Genomic DNA, 20,896 nt, shown 5'->3' on the forward strand with positions numbered 1-20,896 from the left:
AAAAAATATTTTAAAAAATTCTTGATGAAACAAAAATTTTGAAGACTTATATGGAAGATATTGATATTTAAATGACATTCTATTTTTGACATTATTCTCAATAATATAAAGAAATTAAAGGGCAAATTCTATGTTAGGAGTTTTGTATTTGATTTATTTAAATTTTTTAAAATTAAAAACTTATTCAATAAAAATTAATTTATTTTATTATAAAATTCCAATCTATAATATTAAAAAATATCATGATCGGCGCAGAAAATTTGGCAAGGAATGAAAAGATCAAGAGACTTAAAATCGGGTCTGAGTCAGATCCAACGCATTAGATTCTATTTGCAACCTTTATATTTGTTATAAACTCAAAATCAAAAGTCAAAACTATAACCTTTATAAATTTCCTTTTTTCCCCCAATAAGTTTCTAATTTTTGTTGTTGCTCTATCTAAAGTTAAGTGGTTTTACTTTAAATGTATTTTTTAAGTGTTGAAAATTGGAATCATCCTTCACATATATGGATATGTAGTTATACTTTTAAACAAAAATTCATAAAGAAGAGTTGATTGGGCTCAATTGCGTCACATAAAGAATCAAAGAAATACGAAGAACTATTAAAAAAAGTTATCAAATGGGAATTTTTAATTAATGTTATATCTAAAAATTTCATTATCAAATACTACCTCCAGTTCTAAATATAAAACCTCGTTTGATTTTTATTTTGGTTCTAAATATAAGACCTCAATTCACTTTATCTCTAATATTTATGTCTTTTTTCCTAAAGTAATCATTTTAATAATAATAATTCTAACCAACACACTTGATTAGCAAGGATATTTTAGGAAAGACAACACATATTTACTATAAATAACTAACTTAACTTATTTTTTTAATCCTCTTAAATTAGTTAACTAACTTTTATAATTAGGATCGGAGCTAATACATTCTTTAAGTCAAACGCCCCTTGGCCTCATGGCATTTAGACGCACTTCGTGAAGCATAGCTTGGCAAACTAAAAGAAACTTGTCAAACTTGAAAATTAATTATCTGGCAAGTTTTCGAGGTATTTGGAACATAAGAATATTGATTGATTGGTAAATTATTAAATTATTGTAGTTGTGTACGGTTATAAAATTTTAAAAGTTTGATTAATAAAGGTTAAATTTGAAAGACCAAGTCAAAAATTAAGTCGAACTTAAGGATAGATTATTTGGAAAAAAAAAATAGTAAAAAAAATCCTAAAAATTAAAAAATTATATATAGAGACTCATTTATAAAAATTTTTCTCTATTGTTGTCGTAAAGGATCTTTATTTATAATTTTTCTATTTTCATGATTTTTTCTTGTGATTCTCCCAAAAAGTAGAAAGTAATTTAATAAAATTGAAAAGAAGTTAATCATCCAAATAAAAATAGGGAAAAGAGAGGGACCCGGGGGGACTATAATCAAGGAAGGGAGTAATGACGTGTCATGGCGCGAACGGGTGTGATTCTTTGTTGGGATTGAAAAATGAGAAAGAGAGACAAAGAGGGAAAGTTTGGTCGTGTCAACCAAACAATATTCGTCAGCTTCAATTCTGCACACTCGTCTCTCCCTTGTTCCCTCGCCCCTCTCTTTCGCCTACTCTTCCTTCGATTTTGTCTCTATCTTCGCCTCGGTCTGCACATCGCCTCTATTCATACCTCCTTCTGTCCTATATATACACCCCAGGCCTTCCCGCCATGACTGGCAAAGAGATTCTTCATAAAATAAAGGTATGGCTCCCCCACTTTCCTTTTTCATGTCTTCAATCATGACCCTTTTGACTGAATTTCTTTTGGGTAATGACTTATTTGAATGATTTCATCGCATTTTGCATCTTTTCATAGCTTTGCTTCTAGTGCAATTTGCTTCCTCTATTCTGTGATGGGTGAATGTTCTAGATCTTCCTGTGTTGTTGGTGTTCTTTCTATGATCAATTGAAGATGTTGGATATGATTGATGGGTGGTTTGAGCTCCAATTGTATCAATGCGTTCATATATGCGTGCCTTCTCTTTCATTGGTGACTATCGACACGATGGCCTCCTTCTACGTTTCTGAGCTTAAATGTTCAAAATTTTGAACTTGCTTGGGTCTGTAAAGAATGATATATCACTGTGATTGAATGACGATTCATCATGCTTTGTCTTTCCATCGTGTTTCATCCCTAATATGCAAATGTTCGCGATAAGACAAAACCAAGATGTTGGGGTGTGCTCTCTTCTAGAACCCAGCTGATACCTGGCATTACTGATTAACGGGGCATTCTATCCATAATTGATTTTAGTTACAACAGGTTTCATGTTGTATGTACTAAATCGTCCTGTTTTAAATAGTTTCTTTCGGTCGGTTGGCATTTGGATTCTTTTGCTTCATTTATAGCCGTTGGTTTGGTTAATGGTCGGAAAATATCTACTTCTTGTGGCCAACAATCTATGGAATTTATTGCAATGCTTCCTTGTTCCTGTAAGAGCAAAGCAGGTTGGATCACGGGTTGAAAACTCGGTTTCTTTCCTTTGTTAACCATAGAAACATAGAATGATCAGTAAAGCTCATTTATAGCATTCATGTGAATGAATTGTCTCCGCACCTTGATATCCTCTGTGTCAGTTATGACTTATCCAGCTGCAAAGCCAATCACTCTAGTGATGTTGAATTCTAGAGATCGTTTGGCCTTTAACTGTAGCATCTTATGGATGCCTCAAATTCGTGATTTGACTGGTACCGAAAAGTGAAACAATGCTGATGAGATGAGTAATGAATTGTTCAGTTTATTGTTAGTTTGGTATAGGCCTAGTGGAAGAGCATTGGATTGGATGATTCTTTAGAAAATTGGAGTTTACTATGACGATTTGCTGATGGATTAATGGACAAACAAATGACCAATTTGGAAGGACTAGATTCTGAATTAAAAGCAAACTACCATCCACAAGATGCATAATTGAGTAATATTCCAGATGTTTTTTTATCGCAATAAAGAATTAATATAGTGGATACACCGTACACTACTGCACTTAGTGACTGTCTAAAACCACCCCCGGGGGACGCCCCCTCAAATAAGAGTTTTGATGCTATATCCTGTTATTGGGAAAATGCATCGGGAATTATTATAAGAGTCACCCATCATGCAGCAGCAAATTGAACTTGCTGATAAGGTGCATACGGACGCGGGAAAGACGACAACAACCTAGTTAACAAAACTTTGGACGGTTTTCTCTTAAATCCAAATCCTAAACAACAATATTTTTCTCCTTTTTTTGGTCTTAACTTGGGGTAGCATCTATCTACATTCATTCATTCATTGACTGTGATGTTTGTACTCCTAGAAATAAAAGATTTGAGAGTTTATCACTCTGTTTTGGTTGTGATATTGTAAATCGTTTACAATTTTGCTCTTGGAAGAACGTATATAGACAAAATATGAAGTGTATATCTGTAATTCGAAGAGTTGCCTTGTGTCAAATAGATGTATTTGTTAAGTATCTGTGCTTCTTAGATTGTACCAAGTATTCTCATGTAGTGAGCCTTTGACAAACGTATGTTTCTTGCAGGAAAAAGTTGGATTGTCAGATCCTGATTCAGGGAAAGGAAAGAGCAAGATGTCAAAGCAGATAAGTCATGGCTTTCACTTGGTAAAGGGAAAATCAGCTCATGCTATGGAAGATTATCTCGTTGCAAAATTTAAGCAAGTTGATGATCATGAATTGGGTTTGTTTGCAATATTCGATGGCCACATGGGTCATGACGTGGCTGACTACTTACAGTGTCATTTATTTGAAAATATCTTAAAAGAGGTACTGAAGGATCCCGTTGCTTAAATTATGAGTTGCATCCATTGGGTATTTATTTGTGCACCATGTTGCTCTGATGCTTCATAATAGTTGACACGCTCATATCGGGCACATATTTGAAATGATGTGTGCATTTCATATTCTGACGTGTTCGATATGAGTGTTGGTTTTTTTTGGTCGGCTTCAAGAGCTAATAGAAAATTTGAATGATATAAAGATGACGAGTGATATTTATTTTGAACTAAAATTTATAGTGTTATATTATTCAAAACAATTTTTTTTAATATTGTTATATTTTTTTTCCTATTAAATTGTTCAATATATATATACTCAAATTTGTGCTCTCATTATACAGTTTTCAAAGTGCACCGTATCATGTTGTATTTGACAAGTGGGCTCTATTTGTTTTGTAAATTATGTTTCAATGTACACTTGTAAGTTGTATCAAACCCTTCCAGTTTTTGGGTCTGTGTTGTCAATTATTTTGTCCTTCTGTTTGCTTTTACTTAGGATTGACAATGGTTTTGGAACATGATATTTTCCAATAACACTTTTCCCCTTATTCATCTTCCCCTGTAGCCTGACTTCTGGACAGAAACTGGAAAAGCCATCAGGAGAGCATATCGTATAACTGATTCAGCCATTCTAGAGAAAGCATTTGAATTGGGGCCGGGGGGCTCCACCGCAGTCACGGCGATATTGATTGATTGTCAAAAGCTGGTAATTGCTAATGTTGGGGATTCAAGGGCTGTTCTATCCAGGAATGGTGTGGCCAAACAGCTATCAGTGGATCATGAGCCAAGCACTGAAAGAGAGCAGATCGAAAATAGAGGTGGTTTTGTCTCAAACTTCCCAGGTAAGCAGGTTTTAGACGTTGTGATCATTCTGCTCCATTCTCGTTAGAATACTGCTCTGGCTCATCCTTTTATGGTGGCTGTAGTGTGATGGGCTTATGATTATAGCATAGATGTCTTTCTGATTAGTGATTAATTTAGGGGATGTTCCACGCGTGGATGGGCAGTTGGCAGTGTCCAGGGCATTTGGTGACAAAAGCTTGAAGAATCACCTTAGTTCAGAACCACATGTAGCAGAGGAGATTATAGATGATGCTGAGTTTGTTATACTAGCCAGTGATGGATTATGGAAGGTCAGATTTAATAAATGACACCAAATCATGATGCACCTCACAGATGCTTTGTTGCATTATCTATCTATCTATCTATATATAGCTGGATTCACTTGCATACTTATCTGCTGCTCACACTTAATTTATCACATCTATCCTAGGTAATGTCAAATCAAGAAGCAGTTGATACTATCAAGGATGTAAAGGATGCTCGATCAGCAGCAAAACTTCTTACTGAAGAGGCACTTAACAGGAAGAGCTCAGATGATATCTCCTGTATTGTCTTGAAGTTTCAATGATCGCAACTCGCAAGAACTCATCATATTTGCAATAAGGTGTGCAGACTTGGAAGTAGTGTATAACAGTTTGTTGTTTGGAAAGCTTGATGTGCGCCAGGTGCTATGCTTGAGTCCTTTAAGGGGTGAACGTGATGTCGTGCCTGCTTTCTTGCAAAAAATCTGGGGAAGTGACCTGTTGTTTAATATGATAGACAAAACAAACGTGTTAATGTATAATTCAAGGATGTTTGCTCGGGTTAGGAGATCTTACAGACACATTTTTCATATGAAATACAAGTCATCTTCGTTTGTGTATGTTTGTGTGCCTTTTTGTTGGGGAAAAAGGAGGGGAAATCTGGGAATGCTGTGCCTTGATGCTTTATTAAACGAAATTAAGGATGGTAAGATACCAAACTTTTCGGAAATCATTCCTGAATAAAAAGCATTTACTGAAGAACATGCTTTATTCTATGAATAACCCTTGCAAGGGCCTTAGCCCATCGGTTCCGAAAGCATTTACCGAAGAGCATGTTTAGGAGGGCACGCTTCTTGCCTTTTGAGTTTCTGCAACTTGTTATTTAGAGGTGAAGCGAGTCAAAGTTGATGGAGAGTTATCTCTATAACCAACAAAATAAAATGAATATAAAGGAGCTCAAAGTATGCAGTCCGAGTATCAAACACATGTTATTTTCTATTTTCATATGAGGTAGTTTCTGCTTTTCCTTTTGTATTTTTTTTTTTTTTTGGTTTTTTTGATATTGCAATTAAAGTGTGCTTGTGAGTGTTGTTGGAGGTTAACGTAAGAAGAGATAATATTTTTCTTGACCAACCGCGCTAATAACTCCCTTTTGGACAGTTTATTCTCATAACATAGAATAGAACATACAATAGGTATGAAAATAATTGATAGAGGGAATCCTCTTTGCCCATGCAAGTCCAAGACAAGGACTCCATTTAAGGTGCTCTCACAGGACACTTAGCTAAGGCACACAGAAACAGAAGAAACGCACATAAACAGAGAGCTCCTGGCAAAAAGCCTGATTCACGTACTAATAAAACTCGCAAAAGTCACACTCTAGACAACGGATCGTTCTTTTATACTTATTCTGCCTAAGTCACGTACTAATTACTAATAACTAATAACTAAACTCGTAGAAGTCACCCTCTCTGGACAATGATTTACTCTCTTTGGCTTATTCTGATAACATGCAAATATTCGGTGTATGCCTTGGAACATAAGAAACTGGAGGATGACAGAAGAGAGAGAGCCTCTTATATAGCTAAGGCTTTATTTTATGTGAAAAGATTTGTAGCCAGAACTCCCAGAAACGCTCATTTGAACCCTTCCTCTATCATCAGCATGTCTGCAATGGCTCTCCTTTGTGTGGTGACCTTTGCCACGGTTGCAGCTCTCGTTGTAAATCTCACCAGTGCTTTTGCGGCGACGTTCATTGTGCCCAGCCAAGCGCCTTCGGCAGCTTCTCTTGGCTTCATCAAATTCCCCCAAGTCGTGGAACCTGCAGAGTCATGATAGGTTCCTATTAAGGTAAACACACAGAAGCAGAACATTGAACATTTATTTGGAATTTATTCTCCCTGGGGTTCATGAGAAAAGTAAAGTGAAAATGGCTTAGGCAAAGAAGTTCAAGTTCTTAGACAAGGTTACGATCATGTTTAAAGCACAGGACATTGATTCTCAATTGCTAGAAATGGTAAGCAGGAACCAGCCTTTTATGGCTTATAATATTAGGCGAACTAAAGTGATCAAAATTTCTATCCATTTCACTTAATTTTCCTATATCCACGGTGCAGGAGGATACCATCCGATCTCTATTAGCTTGTTTATATAAATGCTATTATTCCTTCCTGTGCTTCACAAAAACCAGAATACTTAAGAAGGAATGAAACAAATGTATATCATATCATAGTAGAGGAAAAATCAATCTTTATAATCTGTAGTGAAATTTCAAACATAGGGATGAAGCTCTAGTTGACGAAGAGATTAAGCACCTGCTACATTGCTGGCAAAACCTCTGCCTCAGTCCTGCAACCATGACAACTGGTGCCTTGGAGTGGAACTCACACACCCTATGGCGGCGATGGTACCGCTTTGCATCACTCAGATCAGCTCCACACCTCTCTGCCTGACAGGAAGGTGGAGAAACTCCGCCACATCCACTTGACCCTCTTCTTCCACTTCCCATGAAACCTTTCCTCTTCTGCTCTTCTACAACTCCGCCATCACCTCCACCACCGCTTTCTTCTTCCTCTTCTATCTCATCCTCTACTTCTTCTTCTTCAACTATGTTGTTATCCCTCCTTACCTTCTCAACTAAAGTTTTCTTCCTCTCCATCTTGGCTTCTATTGTGAGATCTTACACTAAGGTGGTGTTAATGTAGGTGAAGAAAGTGGTGGGAACAAGTACACTGAATGGAACACGCCATTTGGGAAGCTAGGAAGTGATGAGGGAGTTTATAAGGAGGAAAAGGGGAGAGAGGGTGGACCACAGGTTCCATTTTGTCAAGTGTGTGCTTTTTATTAATAGTGTGGGAATATGCATAGAGGAGGATTATTGGTAGACAAAACTTTTTTATTTTTATTTTTCAAAAAACATTTTTATTAGAGAATTAGATAGCAAATGCATGAAGAACTTCATCAAAGCCTTGTCTTTATGCAATAGGTTTTGTCTGTTATGGAAAGGTAACAAAAAGTTTAGATCCCAATTCTTGCAGTAAGTGGGAAGTGGGGATTGATTTTGTATGAAAGGTGTGTTGAAAGTGACAGTGCCCTCAGATACACTTACATGTCAATTCAAAAGCTTAACTATTGGTGCTGAAGGAATTATACATGAAAAAGGGAAATTCTGCCTTGTTTGTTTTTATGCTTTATGATAAGCAGACCACATTACAAGCAGTGCATAATGAATCCATGTCTTCAAAACCATATTTACCAAAAATTTCATGGCATCCTTCAAACTTTTGCAGAATCACCACAAGAACTTTACCAGGAAATTATTCACTGCCACTATTTATTTACATGTATAGGGTAAATGGTAGACATTTCAGTCCTGGTCTCTTTTCCAGTACTCTCACTACAATTTTGTGGGTTAAGCATTCAACTGAGATGGAAAGGGTGGAAGGTACTGATGTACTGCATTTTTACTTAAAGTCTATATGAAGAGCTCAGCGTACTGAGAGAGGTTAGGAAGATGAGAGAGACATAACAAGTTTTACTTGGAAGCCTTTTCAAGTTAAATGTACAGTATATCAAACTGTTTCTCTTTTCCTTGTTATTTCTAGCTTCCCCCTTGCCCTTCAAAATTTGAATCGTGCTCTATTTTCCTCTACCGTCTCCCCGTTGTACGGATGTCTTTACCAAATTTTTCAATCATTAGCTTTAAGTTTTTGGACAAAAGCCCATTTTTGTTTCAGTTTAGTACCTTAGAGTATGATTTTGTTCATCCCCTTAAAAATAATTTCATTGCTCTGAAAATGGAAGATGGCAACAAACAGCCTTTAAATCAGATATTTCATGACGTTGAAACAAATGCAAACTTTGAACTATTTTACAGCAGAACGAAAAAAATCAGGGTACCAAATTGACAATTACACCAACTTAACATCAGGATAAAAACATTCTTTCAAGGCCTAAATTTTTATTAAAGAACATCTTTTAAAAAGCTATCACTGCTAACAAATAAAATTGTTATCAAATTACAAAGAGTTGCAGTTGATCATAACTTTCTTAAAACTTGTAATAAATACCGTAAAATTTGATGCAAACTTTCGATTTTGAAAATTAATTCTTTTTTTGCGTCCTCAGATGTATTTTAACTTTTAAATCTTTGTGGGTATCAAGGTGATAATCATGCCATATTCTTCAAAACCAAAACAAAAATTCTGAACCGTGACGCTTTGTATGTATGTTACAACAGTAGTACTGAACTAGCAGGGCCACAAAGAAAATGATGTTTTACACTGACATGACCAAGCACGCTAGCACCATTCATAAGATGCCATAGTACTAAGTACTTGATGTGAGCTTTCACCATATGGAAGGTATCTGGATATGGAAGACAAAAGCAGGTGGGTTCAAACACTTATTAATGGGAAAAGATCTGAGGATTTGATGTTCACATCTGTGCTTTATTATTAGACTGCTAGCTTGTTCTCACTTTCACCCATTTGTGGGACATCGCTCACGTTCTGTGCTTTTTTACTGATTTGAAAATTTCCAAAGACAGGTTCAAGCACCTCTTGGCATCTTCCAGGAAAACTCTTCGTCAGGTAATGCCTTCTTTAAGTATGGAAATGCTTTAGTTGAAACCTGACGGATAGTTGAAGTCATGTGAGGAACCGTCAATCAAAAGCTCTAAACAATTATTATTTGTAGTATTCCTGAAGCCAAAAAAACTAGCTAAGAATCAATCTCCTTAAATATCTCAGAAAATATTCCATATTCTTTAACGTGGGACTTAGGTGCTTCATAAACTCATGAACATGCTTGAATGTTAGGCCATATTTGTATGGTTTTTCACCGCAATAATCCTCGAAAGCCTTTAAAGCTTCAAAGCACTTGTCTATATATATAAAGTTTGATTTGGAGGCTCACTATTACTACATCAAACATCCTTTCAAATTGTACTGATGTGAAGTATATGAAACAGTAATACATGATATAGAGTATTGTGTATCAATTCATCAGTCATGATAATAATAATTGTGTTATTCTTTCTTGTCCACTACAAGAATCAGAATATCACACCACACAAAAACTTCAACGCCACAAAATCAACCCTGTCACACTCGTTGAGACGTTGAGTTGTGTTACGGTCCCCTGCTTTCGCTCTTTCGATTATATTCTTCTCTCTCAGCAGTGACTTGTTATGCAATTGCAGGTGTATCCACCACGACAATAAAGCCCTGCAACCCCACAAAGGTACATGCATGACTGGGACGCGTTAAGGTGGACACAGAGAGAGAAAGAGAGAAGTGAAGATGGAAAAGGCCCTCGTTTGTGTAGGACAGTTGTGAGCAAATTCTTATTGTGAATGGACAAAAGCAAGAATTAAAGGCAAGCCTCAAATTGTAGTGCTATCTCGAGCGGATTCTTCTTCTTCCTCTTCTTCTGCTTCCATGTGTCTTTGTGAAGACAGCTAGATTGTTGAATGATTGATAAGATCAGAGGAATTAATTAAAGTCATGTTCATGCTAAGAGCATATGGTATTTTGTTGTTTGTCCCAAGGACACTTCCATTAGGCCTCCTGAAAGAAACTTAAAAGAAAGGAAAGAAAACCGAGGACTTGTTTTCACGCCACACTTCTTCTTCGTACAATGATGTATATGAAGGTAGGTACCTTTGAGTCTTCTGTCACAAACTTGTTTTGATTTGCTGTAACTTTATACGAGGAGGATTTGTGGGTGGGTGATAAAATAATTGACTAAGGTATCTGATTCTATGGAAATTTTGACATGGTTCTACTAGGTTCGTAATTGACTTTTATTTTTTTTCTTTTGGGTTGTCTTGGAATCACTATATATCCTGACGTCAAGTGGAGATTTTTCATTCAAAACGCTCCGCTTGGATCAGTTGATTTCTAGTTCGGAGAGCATGAACAAACAAGCCATTGATTTAAAGAGATGCTTGTGGATTTGATTAAAGTTAGTAGTATAGGAGACGTGTGCTTCGTTCATTGCAAGAAGATATAAAGGGCAAAAACAGAGAAATTAATGAATTGTTCAAAAGAAATATCTCTTGATGTGTGTGTGTGTGTGTGTGTAGTAGTTGTTTGAGGAAAAATATTTCTTCTTGCATCTAGTGTATAGTGTTATGTTTAAAATATGTGACAATATATCCTTAACATTTTCGTGAACTTCCCGGAATATATATTTATATATATTTGCTCTTGTATTTACTTCTTACGAGTTTTATTGAGTGACTTTACATAGGATAAAAAAATTATTAAAATTAATTAATGCTATTAAATTCTTAAAATTATTCATGATAAAATTTATTAAATAGAATACAATGAGTAAGTTAAGAGGCTATTTATTTCATTAAGAAATATATGATGTTTATGAAATAAATTTCAGACAAGTTACATACGATTTTGTCGTGAAGAGGGATCGTATAGTATGGATTGGGGAGAGTATTATAAGTTTCAATGACAACAACTCTTGTACATTCATGTTCACTAACAATAGGTGGTAATCATTAGCACATACAATATAATCATGAAGCATAAATTTATGAGTGAAAATTGAAGAACCCACTATTCTAACTTCAATTATAAAGAATGTATCAAAAATTACAGAAACGTTCAATTATTTCTCGAGGTAAAAGGGGAAACATGCATATTAAGGAAAATGGATAGTTGGTAAAAATACTTGTTTGAGATATGATACAAACCTGTTTTAAAAAAATTTAAAATAGATATTTATACCATTTTATTGTGAGAAAAATTCGCCAAAAAAGAGAATTTAATGCTGTGTTTACAAACATAATCTCCAGCTCCTCATGTCCCCCCGGCCCCCCAAAAAAATTAGAATATAACTGGCAGTAATGGTGTTGGTGGGTGACCAAAGTTCAATATCTCTTCGTGCCAAGCTGGGATTTGGTTTAATTAGATGAAAAAAAAAAAACATATCCAAAAAAGATTAATCAATTTGATCCAACTTAACTTGAACCGAAACCAAATGAGATATCTGAACAAGAAATTAGAGCAACACGTAGAAAGGAAATTAATCAAAGCCTTTGGGCTCCTTGTGCTGAACTGAGACACTTTTAATAATTAAGTGGAGCCATTCATTGTTAATTATGACATTGAAACAAACCCTTGTTAGATTCTTGTGCAACTATATAATGTGGTTCAATAGTTATTGTTTGAGCCTTTGTTGTTGAGGTCATCCTTCTTAGTATTAATATTGTGATGAACCCAGTTAGCAGTTCGCTGAGTTTCTTTCCAGCCGTCATGCATGGCCTCCATGTCAGAAGCTTCCACAGCTCTTATGGGGCCTTCTCTTGCTGCATCATTCGTCATAGCCATCTCCTCTTGCTTCACTTCGTACATTTCCTCTCTCGCCAAACCCCCACCGGCCACCACCACCTCCTTCTCCACCGCCCTGCATTGTATGCATGCAAAAACCACTGTGATATATATATATATATGTATGTATGTATGTTTGTATGTACACGACCTGGGGACGATGTTGGAAAGCTGCGGAGAAGAAAGAGGTAGGGTTTAGCGAAAACTGGCAAGCAGAAGAGCGCAGGGACAAGACATGAAGAGGGAATTTGGAGATACTGAGGATGTTGTTTGTGAACATTATAACGTTACTGCAATAATAATAATAATGATTGTCGATTTGGTTTGGTACGGCGTTTATATATCTCTCTCTGCGCTGTCACCATGTATGGTTGTGGATATAACTGATGTTGAGAGAGGGGGGGGGGGGGGAGTTTAATTAATCGGCGAGAGTTGATCGGAACACCTTCCTTTATGGATTTTGGACACACTCTTGCCTCTTGCACCGCGTAGCTTCATTTACAACAACCACCACAAGAAGAAAGAAAATAGAAATACCGATGCATATGTGTAGTAACGATCAAACGCTGTTGGTTATCACAAAACAATCATCAAACATTTAACTTACGCTAACAATTGGATCTTAAAAAGAGCCAGTTCTCAAAAAAATGTACACATTAGTGTTCGAATACCTATTCTCATTTAGGCTCTCTGACGTTTTATAGGAGGGTTTTAATGTGCCAAGTCGTTTTACATTTTAATGAAGTTTGATTTTCTTGTGAAAAAAAAATTATAGAAGGCAAAAGTTTTGTGCGCATAAGAAAATAGAATCGATGCATACGCTGTCGAATCACTTCACATAAGTTGAAATTAGGATGCATTGTTGTTTTGGATCAGAATGGCCCATTTGGCAAACTGTTAAAAATGGTGGTAGGCCCAATAAATTAGTGAGAGGCCACAAAACTCCCACCCAATAAATGCTTGAACCATTAAAAATAAAAAAGAGAAAAAGAGTTGTTACCAAAAAAAAAATAAAAGAAAAGAAAAGAAAAGAAGGGGAGATAATAAGTCTATATCGAAGAATTTGAAAAGCCTTATAATAAAACAAGTGTTTTCATAAACTAAGATAAAATTTTCCTCACATCCTTACTTCGTATATCTTAAAATTACTCTGAAAAACACTAATTCATGCAATTTTCTTCAAAATTTACAAAATTCACAGGATAAACTGTTACCGTTATATAATTCTTTTCGTCATCTTATCAATTTGAAAAAAAAAAAAAGAGTATGAATGGATGTTATGGTTATCTGTCTAAGTCTCAAATTTTTTAAAAAGATTTGAATATTGGGTGAATACTTTCTCCCATAGCCCAGTGTTTTCCAAAGAGACGTAAAGAAGAGGAGACCGCGTTCCAAGCATTTATATTTTGTGTTTGAATTTTTTACTATTATCAAAAGTTTGAAAATTTTGAACCTTAATTTCTGGATCATGACATTGACCTGCATTACCGTTTTTGTTTTGTTTAATAATCTCCAAATTTATCTCCTTTTATTATAAGTATTATAGCTTATAGGTCGCTATCTCATGAAGAACAAGGGGGGGAAAAAAGTGAAATTGCCACTCAATTTGTAATGGGAAACGCATTAGGCAATTTCACACTATCTTTCTTTACCATATACTATTAAAAATGTGTCATAATGAAATCACTGAATTAATTAGCTAAGTTAATGATTTTGACTAATTACGAGAATAATAATTGCATGCTGGGTCGGTCCTTATGCAATTATGTTTTATATTGAATATTAATTGATATTGATGTGGATGGTGAGTTGATAGGTTGATTACGTTGATCATATATTAATTTAAAAAACTAAAAAGAAGATGACTATAAATAAGGAAAATTATTCTAGATACTCTATTTAATCTCATCCATTCTATCTACTGAATGTATGATTACATGATTATAAAATATTTTATTTAAATATAATAATGGCAGCACCATTCATCAAGTTATATTATGAAGAATCTTCTCCCAAATAAATTTTTAAAACACGTCTTATAATCCTAAAGTTGTTAAAATTTTTATACACATATAATCTCACTCGAGTGTATTCAAATTAAGTATAAAATTCAATATAACTCTAAAAATAAGTTACTTTTTATTACCTAAAAAAACATGTCTTATTATATTACAATATGAAAGGAAACAAAGATAAACACTAAGCCACACATTGTGAGAAGTTTGGTCCGTTTCAATTTGGACTACAGAATTGATCAAGGCCGCAACATTTATTGAGAGTACCTATAATCTAAGATATTAAAATGATCTGCTAACCTTAACATATTGTTAGCTGCATTTTTTAATTAAGTTTTAATTATTGTATCTGCAATCAGAATATTGTAATTAAAAATAAAATTGAAAGTCAAAGGTCCTGTAGCCCAGTGGTATTGATTTTTCTTTGTAAGTAAGAGGTTGCGGGTTCACTATCGCTTATAACCTCTAGCTATTAGTGTTTGTCCTTTTAACTCAAAACATTAAAAAAAAAAAAAAAAAAAGGAAACGGCAGTGGAGAAAACACCTTTGAAATGTTTGCCTCCAGCACTAGATAGACAACAAACTCACTGGGACAGAATCCACACCAATATTTGAGTGTATCCTTAACTGTCCGATTGGAACTTTATGGTTGGTTTCATGAGGATTTTAATGTTTGTTCAAAGCCTTTTTCTGATAGGAAACTTCCGTGCCTCTGAACCACACAGATTAGCTTCTTTTTATAAAAAGAGAAAGGCCACTTTGTGAGTTCCGCGCCAGTACTTGCCTCTTAAAGTAAAAGCACAAGAGGAGTTTCAACCATGCGGAAAAAAGGATCATCCCAAGTAATATACTGTTACCAAGTGGGACTTCGCATCAGCAATACACACACACACACACACAATATACTGAGATGGTATTTTCTTCAGCCAATTGGTTGATTCTAAAGTGCAGATTCCACTTATTTCTTTCAAAATCTTGCCGAGACTCTTCCAGTGGTCTGATCCCATTTGGGTTTTTGAATCTCTATCTGTTTTGTCAACTACCCCTTTGAACCACTATGTATTGTCAGTCCTTATTTTTTTGGTGGGTGGAGAGATAATCTTTAGATCAATTTTGGTGACAAAGTAGCTGTCCCATTGAGCCACAACAACCAATATATATCAGTTTAATTATAACCTCAGACTTTGATAAGATAGTCTAATACCCACTATGGATTTTTTTAAAGGTATTTGGATGCCATCGCTATGCGGAACAGATATTACTGTAAATGAATCGTGTTCAGGTCCAGTGGAACAGAAATAAAGGTTATTAGGAACAACACAGCAGGAAAGAGCAATTTTTGTCACATTCACCATCTGTTGCATGCATGTACAAATGCAAGGAAAGAACAGTTAGATGACTTGCACGATTTGTGATATTGAAACTCACAATTTTACAACTCAGTTAATGGGAAGAAAATGCAGATCCTCTATAATTCTTATTTGCAGGAACATCTGGTGGCCAAAATTAGCCTTTTTTACAGAGTACACGTATCAGTATAGTGTGAGAAAAGGACCAGGAAAAAAAAAACCAAAGAACGCCGAACCCCCATACAACAAACTTGCTATAAATGTTGGCAGTCAGAGAACAACCAAAATCCAGATAGCTAGCTGTCACGTATGTAAGAACTCATAATCACTGCTGCAAACCATCAGCCCCTACACGATCGAGCGATGAAACAACTTCTTCAATACAGGGTCTTTGCCTTGGTTCCTGGTCCAAACATCTACAAGCAATGGCCAGTACCTCCAAGAGCTGCTTCTCATTATCCTTGTCCCAAATGGCTGGGTCGAAAATTTCTTGCTCCTTGTTTTCTGATTTCATCTGAAACACCCAAGACACCAGGTTCCTGCAGTTTTTACCTTTGATGACTTCTACCGGCCTTCTACCAGTAAGAAGTTCGAGAAGAACAACACCGAAGCTATAGACATCACCCCTGAAGGTTGCTGTCAATGTCTGACTATACTCTGGCGGAATATATCCCAATGTACCCACTAAGTCTGTTGTAACATGGGTGTCATAAGGCTGAAGTAGTCTTGAAAGGCCAAAATCAGCCAAATGAGCTTCAAATTTATCATCCAGAAGTATATTGCTAGATTTGACATCCCGATGAACTATGAATGGCTCGCACCCCTTATGCAAGTAAGCTAATCCATGAGCAGCACCTTTTGCAATCTTGAGTCTCACATCCCATTTCAAAGCTGATTTTTCATCCACGCACTCATGCAGCCAGTAATCCAGACTTCCATTCTCCAAGTAGGAATAGATTAACAATCTGACATTGCCATGCCGGCAATAACCTTTTAGAGAAACAAGGTTCTTGTGCTGAGCTCTGGAAAGGGCCTCTACTTCAGCTTGGAATTCACGCTCCATCTGACCACAGTCACCAGAAAGTCTCTTGACTGCAGCTTTTGTGCCATTTGGAAGATTTGCCTTGTAAACGAGACCAAACCCACCACAACCAATAATGTTTGCTTGGTTAAAATTGTTTGTGGATTTCAACAAATCCGCAACTGTGAGATCCTTGCAATCTGAATTCTGAAAAAGAACCAATTTTGAAGAAACAAGTCCTTCAGATAACCTGGGGGGCCGACCCAATTCCTCATCAAAGTTTTCAACCTGCTTCTCTTCATCCCTTTTTGATACTTTCAGAAGAACAATGGCAAGAAGCAGGGCAAGCCCTACCCCTATACTGATTGTTATACCAAGGACATTGTTTCTACCAAATCTGCTGGAAGAACCAGCAGGCATATTGGGCCTCCATCCCATATTGTTGGTTTTGCATTGAGAAATTATTCCACCACAAAGTCCCGGGTTGCCATCAAAACTTGTACTAGGAAAGCTTAGAAACTGTCCCCCGGATGGAATTTGTCCCTGCAAGTGATTATATGCCACGCTGAACTTTGACAAGAATGTAAGCTTGTTAAACGATGGAGGGATCATTCCATAGAGATCATTATATGACAGATCTAATGTTTCCAAGTTCTCCATCTCTGAAATGCTGCTAGGAATTGTATCAGAGATTTCATTCCTGCTTAAATCCAAAACATGCAGTGCTTTGAGTTGCCCAATTTCTGGCCATATCACTCCACTCAATCTGTTATTGCTCAATAATAATGAAGGGGGGAAACTTGAAGCCTGGTTATATTGCAGCCCATTAGCACTCTTGTTTCTCTTGACATAGAGAGGAACACCGGCTGATGCAGACAGATTTGGCCTAGTGCAATTTGTGGATACAAGACCCTTCAACTGTGTCAAACTTTTTGGCATTTCTCCAACGAAAGAATTGTTTGAGAAATCCAGGTAGAATAAATTGTCCATCCTACCAATCCAAGAAGGGATATTGCCTTCCAAACGGTTCCAAGACAAATCAAGGACTGCTAATTTGCTGCAATTCAAAAGCCAAGCAGGTACTTGGCCTTTGAGACCACAATTTCCCAGAGCTAAAACCATTAGGCTCTCAAATCCCAAAATACTTTTTGGTATTTCCTCACCATGGAAATTCTTTGTGAGGATAACTGTAGTGAGGTTTTTACAATGCTGCAGCACAGACAGGGCCCCAGATAAGTTCTCTAAGCTGTTGTTTGACAAAGACAAAAAGAACAGCGATGAAAGGTTTGCATAGTTTTCAGGAATTGAGCCTGTCAACCCATTCTTAGCAAGGCTCAAAACTTTCAGTTCACGGCAATATGACAAGGAGTTTGGAAGAGGGCCAGTAAAATGATTAGACGCAAGATCAAGGTTACAGAGTTTAGACAACCCAGTAAAATCAAGATCAATTCCACCCGCCAGAGAATTGTTCCGAAGATCAAGCACACGAAGCTTTGAGCATAAAGCCAAGCTAGATGGCAATGACCCAGAAAATAAATTGGAGTGCGCTGCCAATTGTTCTAAATCTGACAAATTCCCAAACACATTTGGGAGTACCCCAGAAAACTGGTTGCCAGAAATTACTATGGACTTTAGGCTAGAGAGCTTACTTAGTTGCGTGCTTAACTGACCAGAGAAATTGTTCACAGACGCCGAGAGTTGCTCCAAGGCTGACAGTGAGTACAGAGAATCCGGAAGAGGGCCTGAAAATAAATTATTATCCAAATGCAACTCATGAAGAGATGTGTTACATTTGCCCAAGCCTTCGAGACCACCAGCAAAGCGATTGGCAGATATATCAAGGACGCGAAGCCCCTTAGAGGAACTGCAAATTTGAGAATTGAACTGACCGTTGAATGAATTGTTGCTTATGTTGAATGCAACGAGATAAGGAAATTCCCCAAGCTCAGAGAGGTTTCCACTAATTGAATTGCTGGAAATGTTCAGTGTCCGAATGGACTGCAAGCCGGAAAGAGCTTCAGCAACAGGTCCTGACAGCATATTATGGCTCAAATCCAGATATTTCAGCAGCTTCAACTTGGAGAATTCTGAGGGCAACGCACCTTGGAGATGATTGAACGAAAGATCCAGCACAATTAAGTGGTCCAATTGCGCTAGAGAAGTAGAAATTACCCCTTTGAGACCCATTTGAGGCAGAATCAACTTGGTCACTCTATTACCAGTTGTCTCATCAGTCAAATTATCACAGACCACTCCAACCCAATTGCAGCAATCAATATCAGTGGACCATGATGCGATAATAGACCCATTAGTGAGGCTGCCAGCAAATTGCCTCAGAGCCAACACATCACGAGAGTCACAGGATTGGGTTGAGGTTTTCAGACCCAGAGATAAGCAAAGAAAGCAGGCCAAGAGCCCCCATTGGAGAAAACTCATCAAGAAATGTCTCGGTACCACCATCATGAAACCAAATAATATCCTCAAGCTGAAGTCAAGGCAGGGCTAAGCTCCCATCGGCGAAGAAGAAGCTAGCGTCATGAGAATCTCAATGCTTTTCAGAACTACAAAGAAGGAGCTTGAAATCGCAAGGGAAGAAGAACAAATTACAAATAAACAAAGGATGTCACCAATCCCCAAGTGGAAAATCAAATCCCCAGAGGAGAGATCGAGACAATGGGAAAAAAACACTACTCAATCTGAACGCACACTCACAAACAAGCCCTTGAAGAAAGAGATAAGAAGCGCAAATGAAGAAACTTATATCCCCTGCCCCCAGACGCCTAAGAAAGCACAAAAAGGACCATCCAAGAGCAGCTTGCGGGTGAAGCGAACAACAGTGGCCATGAAGGAGCCCCAAAAAAAAAAAAAAAAGGTAAAGGAAACAACAATCAATTATACAGGTAGAACTGGTGATCTTCCCTCGTCCCCACCTGCAATTAAGATCCTTGACCGAAAATCAAGAATCCATAAACTAAAAATTGACGGGACAAAAGCCAAAAACTTAAAACAAGAACCACACAGATTATTGAATGAAAATTAAATCCCACTAGATCACAACATAACTACCAAAAAAACCCTTCCATAAAAAAACAAATCTTTTGGCTACTTAAGGAGACAGAAGTTGAACTTATGCGCTAAGGGAGTTGACAAAGAAGAATAAAGAAAGATGGAGTACGGGTACATGACAAGGCCCTGCGAACCTAACTTCAGCAGGAAAAAAACTTTCGTCAAAGGGTATCCCTTGGTTTCCAAACCAGGCGATCTTTTCTTCTCTATGGTCTTTTCCCTGCGCTACAGTGAGTAAATTTTTTTTTTCAAACGTAATAGCTGTCTTCTCTCTGATTTTCAAACCAAACACAGACGAGGGTAGAATCTAGAGGAGAGAGAGACAAGGGGAGCAGATATTTCAAATCAAAGAAATAGTGCAAGAGAGAGAGAGCACTAGTAGGCAGTAGCACAGTGCGAGACAGAAAAGGAAAGTTCTTTCTCTTTCCTGAGAATCTAATTTTTTATTTGGTTGGGTCGTAGTAGTAAGTAGAGAGAGAGAGAGAGAGGTTTGAAGGTTGAAACGAGAACGAAGGGAAGAGAGCTGACTTGAGCACTATAAGTATTTTTCTCTACCGCTTGGATTGCTTTCTTTCCTGTTCACAGTGGATAAATGCCTGCGAGGCTGCCTGCTCCTTCACATGCTGACTTGAAAGAGAGCCCACATGGCCATCTTCTCTCTCTCCCCCCCGCTCTTTCTCTCTCTATGTCTATGTGTGTGTCTGAGCGTCAATGCTCGGCACCTGCATTTGTCTGCCTTCTTTCTCTCTCTTTGGAATAAAGAGGGGCGATGGGGTTAAGAGGTTCAACAGATTCGGTAAGTGCGGTAAAACGAGGAGAAAAAGAGGTTTCCAAGCCCCACGCTTTCATTACGCGCGTGCTTTGCACACGTGGCACAGCTATGATTACAAATGGGTCTTTGTCTCAATTGCTCGCGCTATCATTTGACTCTACCAAAGTGCTTTTTAATTTTTATAGTTAAAATAGTATTGATTTTTGTTTGATTAAGGGAGTGTTTGGAAACACCCAGAATCACTTTTTAGAAGTATTTTCTATAAATCGAGATAAATTTTTGTACATATTTATTTCGTTATACTGTAAAAACACTTCTGAAACTATGATTTTATTCTTACCTAAACACCCCCTAAATATAAGTATATTTAAAAGTTTATTTAATTCTAAATATAAGTCTTTTTCTTTTTTGCATTATTTGTT

The 20,896-nt window shown here is 36.8% G+C and overlaps 3 protein-coding genes across 3 annotated transcripts; 1 reads left to right on the top strand and 2 right to left on the bottom strand.

Moving 5' to 3' along the window:
* The first annotated feature begins 1,536 nt into the window (after positions 1-1,536).
* Positions 1,537-5,519, top strand: LOC114762195 (probable protein phosphatase 2C 39). The gene is made up of 5 exons (XM_028951653.1): positions 1,537-1,744; positions 3,561-3,803; positions 4,380-4,656; positions 4,796-4,947; positions 5,088-5,519. The coding sequence occupies exons 1-5, from the start codon at positions 1,712-1,714 to the stop codon at positions 5,223-5,225; spliced, it is 843 nt and encodes a 280-aa protein (XP_028807486.1). The 5' UTR covers positions 1,537-1,711; the 3' UTR covers positions 5,226-5,519.
* A 520-nt stretch (positions 5,520-6,039) lies between these two features.
* Positions 6,040-7,658, bottom strand: LOC114762197 (squamosa promoter-binding-like protein 3). Its single transcript, XM_028951656.1, has 2 exons — positions 7,215-7,658; positions 6,040-6,721 (listed from the first exon to the last, which is right to left on the bottom strand). Exons 1-2 carry the CDS (start codon positions 7,556-7,558, stop codon positions 6,493-6,495), a joined length of 573 nt encoding a protein of 190 aa, XP_028807489.1. The 5' UTR covers positions 7,559-7,658; the 3' UTR covers positions 6,040-6,492.
* Positions 7,659-15,678: 8,020 nt separating this feature from the next.
* On the bottom strand, positions 15,679-20,294 carry LOC114762193 (phytosulfokine receptor 2). The gene has a single exon (XM_028951651.1). It carries the CDS (start codon positions 19,097-19,099, stop codon positions 15,941-15,943), a length of 3,159 nt encoding a protein of 1,052 aa, XP_028807484.1. The 5' UTR covers positions 19,100-20,294; the 3' UTR covers positions 15,679-15,940.
* Between the last annotated feature and the right edge of the window lie 602 nt (positions 20,295-20,896).

This window comes from Neltuma alba, unplaced genomic scaffold (assembly GCF_004799145.2).
Source record: "Neltuma alba isolate B1F8T4 unplaced genomic scaffold, ASM479914v2 tig00011198_pilon, whole genome shotgun sequence".
Taxonomy (NCBI): domain Eukaryota; kingdom Viridiplantae; phylum Streptophyta; class Magnoliopsida; order Fabales; family Fabaceae; genus Neltuma; species Neltuma alba.

What these genes read in the sequence shown, in the direction of transcription:
- LOC114762197 (XM_028951656.1), bottom strand. Translation starts at nt 7,558, where the DNA reads ATGGAGAGGAAGAAAACTTTAGTTGAGAAGGTAAGGAGGGATAACAAC. An exon ending in TTTTGCCAGCAATGTAGCAG is followed by an intron (nt 6,722 to 7,214) that starts GTGCTTAATCTC and finishes ATGACTCTGCAG; the next exon opens with GTTCCACGACTTGGGGGAAT.
- LOC114762195 (XM_028951653.1), top strand. Translation starts at nt 1,712, where the DNA reads ATGACTGGCAAAGAGATTCTTCATAAAATAAAG. An exon ending in TTGAAAATATCTTAAAAGAG is followed by an intron (nt 3,804 to 4,379) that starts GTACTGAAGGAT and finishes CTTCCCCTGTAG; the next exon opens with CCTGACTTCTGGACAGAAAC. An exon ending in CCAGTGATGGATTATGGAAG is followed by an intron (nt 4,948 to 5,087) that starts GTCAGATTTAAT and finishes CATCTATCCTAG; the next exon opens with GTAATGTCAAATCAAGAAGC.
- LOC114762193 (XM_028951651.1), bottom strand. Translation starts at nt 19,099, where the DNA reads ATGATGGTGGTACCGAGACATTTCTTGATGAGTTTTCTCCAATGGGGG.